At 46.7% G+C, this 18,728-nt stretch overlaps 1 protein-coding gene across 4 annotated transcripts in view; it reads left to right on the plus strand.

Annotated features, from left to right (window-relative positions):
- Window positions 1-202: 202 nt before the first annotated feature.
- LOC144723543 (ral GTPase-activating protein subunit alpha-1-like) overlaps window positions 203-18,728 on the plus strand; it is a 74,942-nt gene continuing 56,416 nt past the window's right edge. For all 4 annotated transcript variants that reach the window (XM_078602373.1, XM_078602374.1, XM_078602375.1 and 1 more), the window contains exons 1-5: window positions 203-568; window positions 9,282-9,392; window positions 10,769-10,818; window positions 14,613-14,670; window positions 18,429-18,472. In XM_078602373.1, coding sequence (XP_078458499.1) covers window positions 460-568; window positions 9,282-9,392; window positions 10,769-10,818; window positions 14,613-14,670; window positions 18,429-18,472 — 372 coding nt within the window. In that variant the 5' untranslated portion in view covers window positions 203-459. The remainder of the gene's footprint in view (window positions 569-9,281; window positions 9,393-10,768; window positions 10,819-14,612; window positions 14,671-18,428; window positions 18,473-18,728) is intronic.

The following is an 18,728-nucleotide window of genomic DNA, read 5'->3' on the forward strand; positions in this document are numbered from 1 at the left end:
TAATAAAAATAAATTTTTTATGTTTTATTTAGAATGGAAATGGAAATAATAAAATAATAGAAATTAAATTATTATGCTTTTTTTATTTTATTACTTCCATTCTGCGTGACTTTACCAAAAGAACCAAGAAGAATAAGTGTGGGCGTGTCTCGATTCCTCCACGCCCCCATCGGAAGTGGGCGTGTCCCGCGGTGGCGGAAGTGGGCGTGTCGCGCTCGGCCCGCCATGACGGCGCCAGTGACAGCTGTGAGCCGCGTCCCTCCGTTCTCCAGCCGCGTCATGTAACGTGCTCCTCAGGACGGCCTCCCCCCCCCCTGCCAGCCTGCTTCAGCCGCTCCCTCGCTCCCTCGCTCGCCCAGGGCTGGAGCAAGCCGACGGGCGGACACTCGTGCGGTGACAGACGGACGGGCGAGAAGAGGAGGTGGTGGCGGTGGTGGTGGTGGCGGTGGTGCCGCCGCCATGTTTTCCAAAAAGCCTCACGCGGGCGACGTGAAGAAGTCGATGCAGAAGATTCTGGACCCCAAGAAGGATGTCCTCACTCGCCTCAAGCACCTGAGGACCGTCATAGGTGGGTGCATGCCGACAGTCGCCCGCGGCATTCGCCGCACCGCCGCTATCGTCAGCGGCAACCGGCACTACCACCACCAACACCATCATCAACAGCAGTGATATCAGCACCCAACATTCAGCACCATCGTTAACCTCATGAGCAACAGCGGCATCATTATCACCACCACCACGAGCATCATCAACAGGATCAGCACCAGCATCATCATCGCTCAGCAGCAGCATCATTGCCACCACCACGAGTACCCATCATCAACAACACCAACACCAGCAGCAGCAGCATGTTCATTCATTTGCAATAGCACCATCACGAGCAATACCATCAGCATCATGAACACTTATCATCAACAACGCCAGGATCAGTAGCATCATCAGCACTCATAACCAACAGCAGCATCACCATCAACACCACCATCACTAGCATAAACATCAACAACATCGGAATCAATAGCAGCATTGGTATCACTCATCAGCAACAGTACCGGCAGTATCATCATCACTCATGTTGCGGTAGTTTGTTTGGGGGCGGTGGGTGGCTTCTGATCAGTGGTGGGGGTTGTGCAGATGTGTTGTTATTGTTGACAGACGTGGTGCTATCTGCTGGGGATTTGGCGGTGAGAGGTTGTTGTTGGTGGCGTGTGTTATGGGGCGCGGTGTGCTACGAAACCGGTTACCCGAATTCAATTTCCGCTCACGGGCAACACCAGTAACGATTATCTGAACCGATCCCGGGCCTCCCCTAGGTCGACTCGGCCTCAAATGAGTACCTGGTTCTTTGTCTTTGTGGTGGTGCAGCAATGCTCTGCGACACGTGACGTGCCAGTTCGATGCATTGCTATTTGAGATATGTGTAATCGACGCAATGGACGGACCTTCTCACTTGCTTGGCAAAGAGGTAAATTGATCTCATTGAGAGCTCGCCTGTGAAAGAGGTAATGCATCTGAATGGGTATTCAGATGCATTATCAAAGAGGTCGTCAATCTCAATGGGCACTTACCTGAAGAGTCGATGCATGCAGCTCGGTGCGAAATTACCTGTTTAAAGAGTTATTGGATCTGTAAAAGAAGACCTAGATATCACGACCTGGTTGGTGAATTAGATCGTGACTTTCAATTGAAAGAGGTAATGGATCGTCAATGAACTCACCGCACCTGGTAAAAGAAAAAGTATCAATTAACACTTAGCTTCTAAGTGATTGTTCACCTGCTGAAACAGGTGACACATGACAATGAGCGTGTAACTAAAGAGGCTTGCGCGTCATCGAGCACTCACCTGGTGAAATAGGTACTGACTGTCAATGAGCTGAGAGAGAGGTAATATACATATCGGTAGACCCGCTGAGAAAACAAGTAATGCATGACATCGAACACCTGGCTAAAGTAGTGAATCTCAGAGCGCACACCTGGAAGATATCATGAATCTCAATATACCCTAACCTGTCTAAAGATACGTGAATCTCAATATACCTGCCTTAAGATATCATGAATGCCAATATACCCTCACCTGTCTAAAAATGTTGTGAATGTCAACGAGCAGTTCACCTGATGAGAGAGTTCCTGAATGTCAGTCATTGCTCATCTGGATAAAGATGTCATGAATCTCAATAGACTCACCTTGTGAAAGGTTATGGACATCATTCAATCCTTGGTGAAAGAGGTGATGAACCTGAATCTGCACGCATCTGTCTTATAGAGAACATGGAACCCAGAATCTCAGTGAGATCTTACCTGGTTGGAGATCAAAAAATCTCGAATGAGCTTCGTGGCCATTAACCTGGTTAAATAAATCATGTTTAAGCTCGACCAATAATTTATGACTAATGTACAGATCCCCCAACTCTGCCCAGTTGTGAAAATAAGGCTCAGATCCTGAGCTTAGAACCAGTTGGCTCACAGTGGCTGCAATGTGTACATTTTATGATGTGTGGACATTGATTAAGTTTGTCAAGCCTACGAAGAATGGATGATCGTGAATTGGGGTTCACGCTCACCTAGTTGCAATGTAGAGAGGTAATGCATCTCATTAAGCTCACTCCTGGTTAATGTGTCGTGGCTTTTAACCAAACATTCTAAAAATGATTGCATGCAATAGCTGCGTCATTACCTGTGCCAGGACCTTGGGATCATTACAAAGTCAAATGGTAGGTCGATATTGATTTTTAAGGGTGTTGCAGATATTTAAAGATTAATTGCCAATGAACATTTTTTGGTGCATTTTTTTATTACGTAATAGGTATCACTTAGGAAGGTTAGTCGCATAAGACAGTAACGGGGCCATTTTTGACACTCGGCTGGTTATAAAGCAACTGTTGGCGTGAATACACTGATAAGAAAAGTGTTATCATATTTTCAACCTGTAAAGCACACAGTATTTACTCTCTCGCTTAGAACGACTCGGAGGCGCGAGAAACCACAGACAAGCAGGAAGGCAACCACTTGATGAGCCGGCGCCAACATTTTCCCAAGCTCTGCGGTTCTCTATGTATTAAGGTGTTATTGGACAATTAATTAGTGTTTTTATAGATATATTGACTTACGATTCTGCTTGTGGAAGGAACAGCAGATGTATGTTAAACTTATTTCGCACCGTACGTAGCCAACCGTGCTAATCGGAGGTGCTGGGGAAGGACAACAAACTGAACACAAAACGCTATTCTGAAGAAATGAGTTCTGAATCTAGATTTAAATCTGGATAGCTCATTTAGAAGGACACGGCTCGAGGATAACCGGAGTTTACTTGTTGGTTTATGCCCCTTGACGAAATCAGCACGGTGCTGTGGTTCATTTGTGGCAAGAAACTACTTTGTGTGTCATAAATTCGACCTTATAAAGTACGTCAGATGTTGCACACCACAGAATTCAGGATGGTGAGATGGATCTCGGGGATTGCAAGACTGAATCGTGTTAGCGACGGAGACGAGGAAGACGGCAAAATTGTGGCGGTGCCCGTCTTAGACAAGCCGAGAGAGCGTTGACTCAGATCGCGAGGATGCAGCACGAATGGATAGCAAAACCACATTGGAGGAAGGTTGATAACCTCCTAAGCACCAGGGTGGAGAATTGAGAGGAGGGACTAGCAAGAGGCGGCTGGGCGCAATGAACCACGATACGAATTAGTGTGTGGAGTGGACGTGGAGATGATGGCCAAGGATGGGAATGAGTGGAGAAGGAGGAGCAGGAAGGCAGACCCCCACATGAGTGAGAATAATGCCAATAAAAAGCTAGGTTGTTCACAAGATGATGAAAGCCCTGGCTCTTTATTCGATGCTGATTATAGGATATGAGGCTTGAGTTGAGGTACTTATCAGTTTAAATCTCAAACATCTCTTTAAGCAGCAGGGAAATGTTGCAAGGGTTATTATAATTACATTATTATTAAATTTGTTTACCCAGGATAAAATGAAGCCTGTGATGCATTACCACGAAAAGCCGCTGTAGATTTGTACTATCCCGCAAAGCTCTAGCCATTATTAATTCAGTGTTTTATGGCGAAAATAATAAGATGTGACATCCATGTTCACTTGATTGAAGGCGACAGGGCTTGACCATGTGTAACGGTCGTAACGTCTTCCTTTTGTCAAAGGTATAAGCAAGCAAGCCCATAGCAGAGGAGAGTGGAGGAAGCAAAACCGTGTCTTTCCTGAAGTGCTTTAGCAACACTCCAGGCCCTATGGGTTATCGACACATGCCAGTCAGTTTTCTTCTTCTTTCGTATGGCTGATGGAAATGCAGAGCAACAACTACAATTGCACATTCAATGTGTTCAAGCCAGATAACCGCGTCAGGAGTAGCGGAGTGTATCGCTGTGATGTCTCCTTCGTATTTGTGGGATCGGGCATTGCGTCATACGCTGTACGGTCTCTGTTCTGGATGACCACTGTCTCACACCGCTGGAGAGTTTTAAATTTTCCATTTGTCCACCATCAGGTATCCGCATCGACTGCCATGGTTTGTGCAGTGGATGCGATTTAGATGTGGACCAATCAGTGATAATACAGCAGTGGATCGACCTGAAGTTTGGATCAGAATGTGCTCCGCAAACAATTGAATAAAGGTTCCGATGTCCACAATTCACTGTGAACCAGGCCCGAGGGATTCCAACCACAATTGCGATCGTGTCGTTCGTAATGAGCTGCGATTACAATGGAATTGTAATGTCGGTTAACAATGCCCACCATAACTGTGATTATAATTAACCCCTGGGTATGTTGTGAACCAAAGAACCGTGTACGTGAGGGTGCTTGAATCACAAATTAATATTGTGGCTGGAAATAAAAGAGCAGACTGACCGTCCTGCATGAGAATGAGAAGTGTACATTCCAGAGTTGGCAAGCGGCAGCGGCGCTTCAGAGATACCAGCTTGACATCGACAGCAACAAATGGAGAAAGTGCTTGGTGGGGCGGTGGAAAAAAATGTCCCAAAGGGTGACTCACGAGTAGCAGCAGGGGTGAGCATTGGTCAAACCAGGGGTCGGCAAGCAAAGTAATAAGGAAAAAAAAATCTAATTTGGTATCATAATAAAAAAGTTCTTTCAAGAGCCGCAAGGCAATGTGGTGAATACTATTCTACTTAGGATTTTGCGCAGCGCCCCTTTTCCAGGGCGCTTTAAAATGCAAGCTGACGGTGGTTAGTAAGGGAGGGGAGGGATTTGATGGAGGGGACAGAGGCAGGGAATGGAGCTGATGTTTCTGGGGATAGGCAAGGCAGAATAAGGTGGAGGGTTACGGTGAGAGAGGGACCTGTCTGATGGGTGCAACGTGGAGAGAGAGGCCGTGGGCTATGGGGCACGTGCGTGAAGTGGTAAAATGGGCATGGATGAGGGTAGGTGGAGGGTGGTAGGGGCAGAGGTCTGGTGGCCGGTTGTCCTTAGTAAATAACTGTCACGAAGCAGCAGTCCTGAAGAAGCCGCTGCTTGCCGACCCCTGGCAGCGGCTCTGTGCAATGAAGGCGGAGGGGGGAGGAGGAGTGAGCCGTTCTGGCCGTGTGTAGTTAAACATCATTACCACTATCATGGTTGCTTACTCAAAGTAGCACCCACTGGCACAGGGCGGTCTACATTAGCTTCCCCGTTCGATGGTTTCATAACATTGCAAACACTTTCCGGCCGAACGTGCAAGCGTTTCCATGCGCTTTCAGATTTACTGAAAGCATTTCATTACGGCTAATTTTAGTTTCGGCAGCTTAGTTAAGCGGACTGCGCAATGTCTAGACAAGGCCCTCCTACTGTGTATTAACTTTATACTTTTTATAGTTAATGCAATTAGAATTAGTTGACTCTTGTTACTTGTTGGAAGGCCTCCTTTACTTGCGGAATTAGCCATGGCTTGGATAAGCAATTAAAAATCGAGCACCTGCTTGTATATTTGTATGTACGTTTAACTTCTTTCTCACCGTACGTGACCAACCATGCGAATCGGAGGTATTAGAATACTGCATGCGCTTGCTTCTTCTTTCACAGTAATGTTGCAGAGCTCAGCTGAGAGCAGTCATTACAGGGCTGAATAGCGGGGGTGAATTTATTGTTCGTGGTTTTACACTCAACCAATATTTCAGAGCCAATGGACTGCATTACTTCCAGTCGTTGAAAAGATTTGGAGCCTTTTTCCCCTTGATGGTGAGCCAGCAAGGAGGAGTGTGCACCATATGTCAAGGTTATGAAATGTAGGCATTGATTCATTTCATTTTGCGGGAGGGAAGCGATTTTGGGCCACCGTTGACTTTGCGCAACATGGCCCTGCACGAGTTATGGGACACTCGTTCAAATACAGAGCAGCTTTAGCAGCCCTTTTGGCTCCCTCACCTTTGAAAGAGCTTTTTGCTCAATGGGCCTTACCCGAAATAAACCGACAGACTGAACCTACATAGACCGATGTCCCAGACATGCCAAAATGGGCCGCCAGCCTCGACTTATTAAAACCTTGAATTAAGAGACCTTCGCACAACATCGGCAACTGTTACAGCTAAGGAGCGCGACAGACGGACTTGCGCGTACCACCCAGGCCTGCAGCGTAGCACCCTCAATACGGGACCACCCTTCATGCCCTCGCCAACCTAGAACCCCCCATCACGAGTAAACAGCTGTCGATATGTAACTTTGGCTGAGCAAGACACACCTCCAGCCGGAGACCTTGACCCTGGGGCATTGCGGTGGCAAGATGTTATCTCGTTTGCCTGGTAGGCAGGAGGTTGTGGGTTCGGTCCTGACCCTGACACCTGTATATTTGAAGTTTGTATGTTCTCCCCGTGGTCATGTGGCTTTTTCCTCCAGGTCCCCCTATTTTTCCGTCCGCATTTAAAATCAATATAGATCTTTTGGCTGCTATACCTTTCCACGTGATAATTCACTTTGTCGAGCTATCATTTGTGGTCAGGTCGCTTTTGAAAAAAGGAGCTGTATGGCTCAGTGGGTTTCACCCGGTAAAATAAAGCAGTTTTGTTTATAGTTTGAACGAGGCCACCGCAGAAGGTGGTGGCACGAACGTGCCCCCGGTGGCTTTATCAGTTGCAACCTTGTTCGCAGGTAATATCTACCATCTGCGCTGCCAGATCGTGTAGTGGTGGGGGGGGCACTGCATCACCAGGCATACAGAGGGGACCCTTTCAGCGATTCGTATTACCCCCCGGTTATTGCGGCTCGAAAACGTGCGAGTATATTAACGGGTGCCCTTCCCATAATACGGTTTGCCTGCAATGAAAATAATTTTGACGTAAAAAAAAAAACCTCTGATGGTTTCCAGATGGGCGTTTTCAGCTTGCGGAGTAAAGGCCCGGCGCGATAGGTTACGTGCGCCGGGGCTGACAGAACATCGACTTTTATCTTGCGCGGATACGCTGCACTGTGGAGCGCATGAGTATATCTTTAAGCAGTTATGTAATTTGTTGTCGTTAAAACTAGTTATACTTCTTACTCCTTAGTGGTGTTCACGATGCGCTGTATATTCTTTACATCACGTGATTTGATTTAATAGTTTTCACGATTTAAGTTAGAAACTGGAGCTCCTGCTGCGACACGTTATACTTTTCCACCTTGGGTTAAAACTATTTTCTCGCCCACTTGATATATTTTTTGACATTTACAGCAGGTGCCTTATCTGCAGTACGGTGTTTAGCCGTGAACAATGTCAAAGTTTACGCGAATATGTTGAGCACGCTGCATGTGCCTGTGTAAAATTTTATGTTGGACAAGTGAAAAAATATATCTATATTCCACAAAGCATTGCAGGATTGTAATTAAATAATAAATTCCACGAATAAAAGAGTGTGCCAGCCATGGTCTGATCTCCTGCCAATGTTATTAAAACGGAGATAACGTGTATCGTGTCCTGGATTGAAACGTGCAGTGTGAATAGTTCCATTATCCGCAAGCGACATTCTCGGTGTGTGCAGCTATTGCCGAAATGCTAACGTGGTAATTTCAGCATTACAGGTACGGAGGTCCGGTATGATTTTTTTACTTTGTAGTTTTTTTAAATGTGAGCCTTCTAAAACCACACATCTGAATCTGATGCGAACACCAGCTTTGGCAAGAGTTTCCAGGAAGTTTAAATTGCAGCGCTTGCTTTTGTTTAAGGGCCTCGTAATCTCAACTGCACAGGAGTGGCCACGTTGGGAAATTATTTTGGAGGAACCTGTGACTGCTCTTTGCCTGCTTTGTGTTTACGGGCTTTGACGTCGCCTTGCGGGGATGCATTCGCCTGCTCCTTGCAGAGCCTCACTGTTCGAATCCAGCGGGCCTCCCTGATTAATACCGTGGGTGTTAAAAAACGTAATAATCGTCCATGATCCCGGACCAAATATTCTATTTGTCGGTAGGTACCGCCAGAGGTTGCATAACTTTTAAAGTTTCCAATGAGTGGGTTATTGAATAATTCACTCTTTATATATATATTAAAGGGAAATTTGTGAATATGTTTGTCTGTTCGAAATGTTTAGCATACTTCCCGACATGTAAAAACTGGAAATTTAGCATGTGGGTAGCTTCCAGACTGTACACAATGCAAAAAGTATAACATATACTTGTTTTAATTTTGGACGACAAGTGAGCGGTGACGTCACATCTGTAATGTCACCGCATGCAGCAGCGTCACACAGTGTGCCTACCGACGTCACACATTCACTCCCACCCTCCGCGCAGGCCATGTATTAATCCAAGACAAGAATCCAAGTCCCGGGCGAAGCCGGGGAGTAAAGCTAGTTATCCATAAAATTACGTCAGTTTGACTAAAGTTACACACGCATGGCGACAATCATCACCCCATACTGGCAGACCGCTGCCCTGGGTCACTTGCAACTCAAGGGTGCCACGGTGGCGAGATGTTAACTACCTCGCCTGGTATACAGGAGATCGTGTGTACGATCCCAACTTTGACGCTTGTTGTATATTTGTAGTTTGCATTTTCCCTGTGGTCGTGTGGGTTTTTCTCCGGGTGCTCCGGTTGCTCCGGTTTTTCCCTTTTTTAGAAAAATGCTATTAGAGTATTTAGCTGCTGTAAATGTTCACATTTTTATAAGGCATCTCGTCGAGCTATCATTTGTGGCCAGGTCTCTTCTGGAAAAGTGCCATAGAACTAAGCGATCCGTATCTGGTAAAATAAAAATGGTTTAGAGTTTAACTGAGACTCGTCCCTGGTCTATTCAGCGCTCTCACCTGCCTAGATAAAAAAAATACACTTGAACCTTGAGTTGTGCCGTTTTCCAATCCGTTGCCTTGCAGACACCGCGGACCAAGGTGAACTCAAGCAGTTCTTGGAGTTCAACTACTCGCACGTCTACTACGTGTTCTTTGAGAATTTCGTCAGCATTGAGGCCAGCCTCAAGCAGAAGGGTGAGTGCCAAAACCGCACACAACACGGCCGCCTTGTAACCTGGGGTGGGGTGGTGCCGTTGCATGCGTTGCAAACTTAATCTCCCCAAGGGGAGATTGCTCTTTGTGTTTTGTTTTTTTGTCATTCCCCCACCTCCCCGTACCTCCGATTAACGTGGTTGGCTTCGTTCAAAAGGGAGAAAAAAAACACCCATTTTTCACCTTCCGTGGATCTGGTTCCTCGGGGTACAGTGCTGGGGTAAACCACAAGAATCGGCCTGTGATTGGGCCTAATCTTGCCGGATCTTTTAAATGCTGAGCAGGGTTAATCTTGGCTATGCCGAGAATTTTAGATTGCCTGTAAAATAGCAAGTGTTGCAGGCTTGGCCCGTGAGATAGCCAGGAAATGGCAGTACAGCAAGTTACGTAGCCAACTACGCTAATCGGAGGTGCCCCGGGAAGAACAACAAACTAAACACAAACATTCTACTGAGCCAAATATCGTACAAACATCGTTTCACGGCATTCCATTCTGTTGAGGATTCACGCTGGTTTAACATTTCAGCTTCATCCTCCTTTATATATTTTCCCGCAGGGAACATTTGTCGTGTCGTCGCAGTGTATCATTATTATCTTGTTTGAGCATCAACTAAGCTCGGAATAACCAGACCCTTTGTACGTGAGACAAAATTTACTCGTTATTAACAGGTGTCCCACGTGTGTTCACCTGATGGATTTCAGGACTGAATGTTCTAGCGGCAGCCTCTTGAGTGGATGTCTCTTTGGGCAATGGTTGCAATGTGGAAAGAATTCCCTGTTCAGAGTGTTACAGGACTTTGTCGTGTGGCTGTGAACAAACAGCGCCACTTAAATGTGCGTACATCTGCGATTGTTTTGACAGTTTTACCATTTGTGGGCATGTACAGAGTGACTGTTTTCTCTTGGCTTACAACCATCACCTTAACCGCATTTATTGTTGAATTGAATTTTTTCTTTCACGTTTGATAATGGAGCACAGAACAGGTTCTGCAATCCCATGTGTATGTGTGTGTATGGGGAACGGTGGTGCAGCGGTTAGCGCGCTGCGCTACGAACCAGGCGATCCGAGTTCGGTTCCCGCTTATGGCCAACACCAATTACGATTATCTGAGCCGGTCCTGGGCCTCCCCTAGGTCGACTCGGCATCAAATAAGTAACTGGTGCGTTGTGTGTAAACATCGACACTGGGGAGACAAAGGCAACAGGGCGTGGTGCTGGCCACCCACCCCCTTGTGTGCCGTTCTGGCCTTCATAGGTGCTCGCTAACAGCACTTGCCCCAGCAGTCTGTTACAGGCTGTACGGGGGATCTTTGTCTTTGTGTGCCACTATAAGGCAGCTAATGTTATTATTCTTGCAGGTCACAAGTCTCAGAGGGAAGAGTTGGAATCAATTCTCTTTATCTTCGAGGTGGGAGATATTTTTTGCATTGTTATTGATTTTATGTTGGCGTGTTTGTCACAGACTAATTTTTTCACGATTCGAATGGTCTGCCTTGCTCGTAATTTGGCAAACAAAATGATTAACTTGACGACTGTGTTCATTTTTTTATAGCTCTCCTAAACTTTTAACCGCCTTTTTGATTACACCGCCCTGTGCATGAATTGCATTTACTTCATGGGCCTATTACAACCTTAAGTGTTTGCCACAAAAAAATGGAAGAAAAATTGATTCACCTTTCTTTTTTTACCTTTTGCCCCTAATTCAAGATATTCCGTGGCCGTTGATCTTGCCCGGTATATACTGCTCTATAAATTACCTCCTAAGTTATTAACACTTCGGTTTTCACTGAAGCAGATGGTTACGCTATATTGAGATTGGCACGAATGTCGCTGCTCGCTGCGTACGCACTCGAAGCATCGCAAAACACCTCCTTGCGGGCGCAAAGTGAGCGCAGTGTCTTTAGGAAAATTCCATATGCTTACTGTCGAAACGTGAACTCTTAGACGCGGAAAGGGTCGAACGCAAGCTGCAAGGTGCGCGCGGACTTAATGGCTATCAGATTGATGCACGCCGGTAGTTTCTTGGCTGAAGGAAATGAAGAGGCACACGAGGATGGGACGATAAACGAAGGCGAGGGATGTTTTTTTTTATTACTGCAAGTGGGGCTCAGACCGGACGCATCACGAGCGGGGTGCACTGCCAGCTGCGGACGTTCGAAATGGAAGCCTCTTCGTCTCGTGGAATGACGCTGGAAATTGGAGTATACGTTGTGAGACAGATCAGAGAGAGTGGTTTACCAAAAATAAATATAATTTCTCTTGAAATGCTGGCTAAATAATTTTCTTAACACGTTGGTAGACGACTACCACCGATCAGGTTTGTTGTGAACGCGATGCATTGACCTTTTATTTCTTTGGTTAAAAGAAAAGGTGCACACGTGGTACAATACATTCATATTCTTTGGTTCGGCAGTTCTCATTTGTGCTGCAATCAATGGTGAAGATGTGAAAATGGCAAACGCTTTGTTACTTTAGGGTGTAAAGTGAGTCGTGCAAGCCATTAAAATCCACTGCCTGGTGTTGCGACACACTCAAGGTCACACGCAGTTGGCTACGCGACGTGTGACTTTAATGTTTTCGCGTTACGCTCGCTTACCGTTGTGTTGTTTTGCCATCGTGCGGTTAGCAAATGGTGCTTCGTAGCCCAGGTGGGGGAGCGGCGGGCAGGTACTGATTCACCTTGGTCCCCTGGGTCGTCGCTTGCCATTGGTCGGGAAGTTGAGTTACGGGGCGAGTATCGTTTTGTCCGTGTACAATAACAACAATAATAACAACAATAACTTATCACAATCTTTATTTATTCTGGAGGAATCCGATGAGCTATGAAACTCTTGTTCACAGATGTCCGGTAGGGGAGGGGTTGCCAAATTACAGCAACAAGTCACTAACATTGACCTATCAACACAATCGATACACGGGTAATGCGCCCGTGACGTAACAAAACCGTCTGGGAGCGCGCAATTTAGGCACAAAGAATGAGAGATGGAGAGAAAGGAAGAGATTCGGGGGGGGTGGTCCGAAGGCACGGGGATATGTATTTGTTTTTTAATGCTTTTATCTGTTTCAATAGCGTATCCCTCTGCTACGTCCTGTCTGCATCCTTAAAACCTTAACCATACTCCCCCTTCCTAACCTCAAACCCTCCCTTTCCCTATCATCACCCTTCCTTGCCGTCCCTTCCCCAACACTCAAACCCCCATGCCTTTTTCCCATCAGCCAATGCTAATGTACAATTTATAATTCTTGTAAAGTGCTTTTTTACAAAAGCACCTTATAAAATCCTAGATGAGATCAGATCGCAACTCGACGCGAGCTCTGCACGAAACGCCGATCACAGAACGGCGGTGGGGGGGGTGGGGTCAACAGAAACTCCGCGAACAGCAACCCGATTTTGTCGCGACAGGGCCCAACGAAAGGAGAAAAATTGGGCTCACTGCCGCGTGCAGGTGGGGACCACGTGTGGGGACATGAAGATGTTATACGAGGAAGAGTAAGGGTGGAAGATACTGGGGGAAGGAAAGGAACAGGGGGAGGGAGAGAGTAGGGGAAGGGAACCGGGGGGTGGGGGGGGGGCACATGGATGTTGAAGAAGCTGAGTTGGCTTCATCTTTCGTATGGCTGACAGAGCAACAACTACAATGTCACATGCAGGTGGTCAAGCCAGATAAGCATGTCGGGAGCAGCGGAGTGGTGTATCGCTGTGATGTCTCCTTCCTATTTGGAAGGGGAGAGAAGGGGAGTGGCGTGGGGACGGAGTCCCAGAGAGATAGTGATGGGCCTAGCGGCTAAGAGAGCGGCATAAATCATACATCAGTTGTGGACATGTAGTTTTGGCGTCGCTTACTACACAAACCGTGAGTGGTCTGACCGGTTCGAGGAGATGAAAAAAAAATGTCCAAGTTCAACGAGGAAAAAATGTTGTTGGGTTGGCCGGGTTGGCTAAGAGGCCAGAGCACCAAGGCAGCACCTGTTGAGATCCTGGGTTCGAATCCATGCTTCAGTCACTCGTGTGCAGTGAGGTGATGGCTACAGCTTGGTTACCAATGACTCCGTTCAAAATAAACTCTCCAGTTTAAATGCGGTTTTCATGACTCGCACTTTATCTTCTTCCAGCTCTGAGAATGAGCTAAACACTTGACGTGCGACAAATTTCTCTCTGTGACCTTGCAAGGCGTTCCCCGAGTGTGTGGATAAAGACGTCTGTTGCAGTGATTTGTTGAAGTGGATTGCGATTGTCATCTGTCAAGGCTGTCCCCTGATGCAGGGCGGTAACACTGCTGTGCCGTACGAGTTGAGAATCGAAATGTCTTCGTCACGTGTCATTGATGACGAAAGCACGATTCCATGAAGCAGCCTTCGTTTGTAAAGTGGGCTTCACGCCCAACAAACACTTCTCAAACTTCCCCGCGTTAAATAAAGTACCGTGTACACAAATGCCCCAACACTTTCAAATATAACATGGGACCTTTTTTGCCAGTATCAAAGTATGAAAACAAGAATAGGTTTTACTTTTTCTGGCAATAAAACAGGAGGTGTTAAGACGTTCAAACACCAAAACGGAAACCTTTTGCAAGGAATCAAGTCTGCATTAACCACACGTACTTGTGGTGAACATGCAAACAAATCATGTTCTGATAATTAACATATGCATTGTCTTTGGAACTGATTGGCCTACACTAGAGACAGCCTTCTTTATGGCCTAGTCTCACCAGTGTCAGACAAGAGAACACCAAACATTATTTACTTTTTACCGTTCCCCTTTTGGCGTTCTCTGGTCTGATGCTCCGGAAAATCTGACGCACCCCAAACCTGGTCTCCGTTGTCATTAAAGTTATACAAATCTGGTCACACATGCATGCCGCACCCCCTTAATTTGCGTTGCCATACAGCAGGTGGACGGGGGGGGGCGGTTTGCGGGGAGGAAAATTGTGGGTCTTATAATTCAGAGAACACGGGAGATGTTAGACACCAGGCAGGACCGGAGTTCTGGAGAAGGTCGGAGAGGTGAGCACGGGCAGGGTTGCCGGTTAAAGCCCTCGATGCCTCGCGTCATTTTAAATGTAATCCCTAAGTGGGACCGTGCGATTGAGATATAACCGTGAGCGAAAAGTAATAGGAAACATCAGTCTCATGTTTTTGGTTTCCCGCGATTGTGTGAACCCTGTTTACCCCTCTTTTGATCTGTGCCGTTTCGTTTGACAGAAAATTCTCCAGCAGCTGCCCGAGAGGATCCACAACAGATGGCAGTTCCACAGTATAGGTACGAAAAACAACAACCCCCCCCCCCCCCCGTGTAGCCTCAATACACTGTTGGGGCAAGTGCTGTTAGCGAGCACCTATGAAGGCCGGCACGGCACACTGGGGTGTGGATGGCCGGCGATGTTTACTAAACACCGCACCAGGTACACATTTGAGGCCGAGTCGACCTAGGGGAGGCCCGGGTCCGATTCAGATAATCGTCACTGGTGTTAGCTGTGAACGGGAATTTAACCCGTGTCGCTGGATTCGTAGGGCAGTGCACTGACCGCTGCACCACCGCTCCCCAACAACCCTGCAAGTAATAAGCCAAGCACGCGTTGCTCCCCTGATGCGAGTATCACCACCGCTCACTCGCTTCCCGAGTTTGTGTTCACTTGGCATGGCGATGGCGAGATGTGAACTACCGTGCCTGATATGGAGGAGGTCGTTTTGGGTTCTATCGCGACCCTGACACCTGTATATTTGGAGTTTGCATGTTCTCCCCATGGTCATGTGTATTTTCCTCTGGGGCTACCGGTTTTTCCCTTCATATTTAGAAACGTGTTTAGGGTATGTATCTGGCTACTATAAGTTTCCACGTGATAAGCCACTTTGTCGAGCTATCATTTGTGGCCAGGTCACTTCTGAAAAAGAGCTGTACAGCTCAGTGGGCCTTACGGGGTCAAATTAAAATCGTTTATATTTTTCGCATTTTTTTTATCTTACGGCAGCGGGCGGCTGCAGGAATTTTCCCAAGTGTAAACAACGATCGAGCTATTTATGTCGCGGGCTTTACAGCAGTGTCTCTTGTTTGGATTTTCAGTGTTGATGTAAAGGTGTTGGCCCCTCCACCCCTATGCTTGTGTATACATATTTACAGTGGCCCTGCAGCCTATGACCAAATCACCCAGCGGACGCGCTGCGATCTCGTTCGGAGGATCTCGCAAGCTAAGCGGGTTTTGAGCCTGGGTAGCGCTTGGATGGGTGACCTCCACGGTGCACCAACAGGTCGCTTATAGGCGGCCGCCGTCGCTGGGCGACGTGGTGGCCAGGAAAGGGGGCAGTGCGGCAAAATCCACAGCCGCGTCGTTCTCCTGCGCTCTCACCTCTTTTTACTTTCACAAACCCGCACTGACCAAAGTGGTGAAGTATGGTCAAATAATCCCCCCCCCTGCCCCACCCCCTGGGGGGAGGTTCTTGTCTAACAAGCGGATTGTACACCACGTGCGAGTCTTGTTTAAAAAAAAAAACCGACGGCCACCGGCACACACATCTGACACGCCACAGCTGAATTGTGTTTGCGAGTCAGCGTGGCACGAGAAAATAACGGGCGTGCGTGCGTGGTTTATACAGTGTGGCGACGCTGGTGCTTGATGAGGGGCATTCCTGCCGCTGGCTTGTTGGGTGCTTGTTCGCTGTGAAGTCGCATTCCAGAACGGGGCCGGCATCGCAGCAGCTTCACGCAGCTGCAAGAGGCAGCGGGGCCCGCCCAATGCGTTATTTATAACCGCCGCTTAATATTTTGCCAGTGCGATTTCGGGTGCGTTTCCTCGGGGTTTGCTGCGGTTGGCGTTCGAATGCTCGCTTGCGATTAAGTGCGATGCCTTTATTTGGGTGCAGCGGTTCGCGCGCCGCGCTACCAACCCGGCGACCAAAGTTCGATTCCAGCTCACGGCCAACACCAGCTACGAATATCTGTACCGGTCCTGGGCCTCTCTTAGGTCGACTCGGCCTCAAATGAGTACCTGGTGCAGTGTGTAAACATCGCCACTAGGGCGTGGTGCTGGCCACCCACTCCCTTGTGTGCCGTGCCGGCCTTCGTAGGTCCTCGCTATCAGCACTTCCCCCAACAGTCTGTTACAGGCTATGCGGGGGATCTTTGTCTTTTGTTTTTGCCTATGATCACTGCTGTAGCATTGCCTGTTATTATGGAGAGGCGATAGTACATTATGCGATTGTGAAACGTACTGTAAAAGATTAATAGTAAAGTGTGCTCTGTGATTTAAATCAGGAGAGGCTTTTAAAAGCTTATTTGGAATAAAAAAAGAGACCACATTGAATTTGAGCATTAATGGACAGTTTCTGAGAGTTTAATCCGTGTGGTACTAGGCGTGTGACGATTCATGCCCTGGGCGATTTGATGAATTAATTCTAGATTTGAAGCTTTCGTGACTGCAAGGATTAATACTCTTAGTTCTTTCGGTAAAGTCACGTAGGTAAAAAATGAAATTAAAATGAATAAAAATTTTTTATTTTTTTTATTTCATTTTTTACCTACGTGACTTTACCGAAAGAACTAAGAGTATGATTTGATGAATTGTCACCATTCTGGGTCATGAGTTGATCCAAGAATCGATAGATATTTTTGTAGCATTTCGGTGCATTGTAATGCCTCTAGTGGCTGCAGGTATCATCGTGTGAACAAAATCGCGCGTGTGTGTGCCGTCACATGGCCGAGCGGTAATGTATTTTGCCACTTTTGTTGCAAAGGTCCACGGTTCTAATCCAGTGACCTGCCTGACTAATCGGGGTGCCACGGTGGCAAAATATTAACTACCTCGCCTGGTATGCAGGAGGTCGTTGATTCGATCCCAACCCTGATGCCTGCTGTATATTTCGAGTTTGCGTGGATTTTTCTCTGGGTCCTCCAGTTTTTCCCCTTCACATTTAAAACATGCATTTAGGGGTATTTGGCTACGATACATTTTGACGTGATAAGCCACTTGCTTGATTCATCAATTGTGGCCAGGTCGCTTCTGAAAAAAAGATGCGTATCACTTTGATTCCTTACCTGGTAAAATCAAACGTTTGGTTGAGTTTAGCTGGTTTAACACTGCGGGTGTGTTGCCTATAAGTAACTTAGCCACCGTCTGCTTCACAGTGAACATTCAACAGCCCGGACCGTCATTCGAAAAAGAGTAAGCCACTGTGTGCTGGTATCATGGCCCAAATTAATCAAATTTGGAAATTAACCTGCAAATTACTTGGATTGTACAAGGGAATCACTGCCTCTTACTGGGAAAAACCTTGGCAGGATCCTCCTGAAAAAGGGGGGGGTCATGAGCCTCACTGAGGCTTTTCTGGGTAAACAAGCATAAAAATAATAAAACATAATGTACAAATCAAACGAGCGAATCTTACACGCATGCACACAATAAAATTGATTCGTATATTGTGACTATGATAATATATTTCAATCGATAAACCCATACTTCATTATAACCCGATTTGGACATCGCCATATTGTACGAATAAAAAAACTTTTATTGTCTTATGATTCGTACCTTTTTTGTTTCAGGTTTTTACATTAATTGTGTAGTACGGTATTACTCAGGAGGTCGTGGCTTCGACCGCGGACCTTGGCGGTGCCTGTTGTATATTTGGAGTCCGCGTGATCTCTCCCCCCCCCCCCCCCCCCCCGTGGTGGTCGAGTGGATTGTTCTCCGGGTTCCAACGATTTTGCCCTGCACATTAACAACAAATTACGCGTGCTTAGATTGTTGGAACTGCTACGACAGTCTAAATCCCCGCGTGTTATGATGACATAAGCCACTTCGATGAGCTATCATGCGTGGCCAGGTCGCCTCTGAAACAGAGCTAATAGCGGGGGGGGGGGGCGGCTTTACCTGGTAAAAGAAAATAAGTTGCACAAATTTTGCCGATAAGATAAGAAAAGGCAGGTTATGGGCTCCGTGCCGATACCCTTGCACTCACGAGCAGACGGCACGTGGCGTTGTTTAGTTCCAATCAACGTGTTGTCATCTTCTGCATCTCTTTCAGGGCTCATTTTAAAGAAACTGCTTCATTCTGGAAACTCTCTTAAAGTAAGCTGCGTTTTTTTTATCGTAGCTTGGACATGCATTTGTTTGTGTGTTTTGTGTTTTTTTAACAGCCTAGCTTGGACATGCATTTGCTGTAGGTTTTAATTAAAAAGAGGAAAATAAAAGTTGTATAGTAATTTGTTAAAGCAATTATACAGTTTTTGTTTTTTGACGATGAAAACAAATGTTATCACGAGCCTGTTTTATGCAACCTCATGTTGTTTGTGGGTACATATTAGATGTTCCAAAGTTTCATTGC

Source organism: Lampetra planeri, chromosome 18 (assembly GCF_965212315.1).
Source record: "Lampetra planeri chromosome 18, kcLamPlan1.2.h2, whole genome shotgun sequence".
NCBI classification, from domain to species: Eukaryota; Metazoa; Chordata; class Hyperoartia; order Petromyzontiformes; family Petromyzontidae; genus Lampetra; species Lampetra planeri.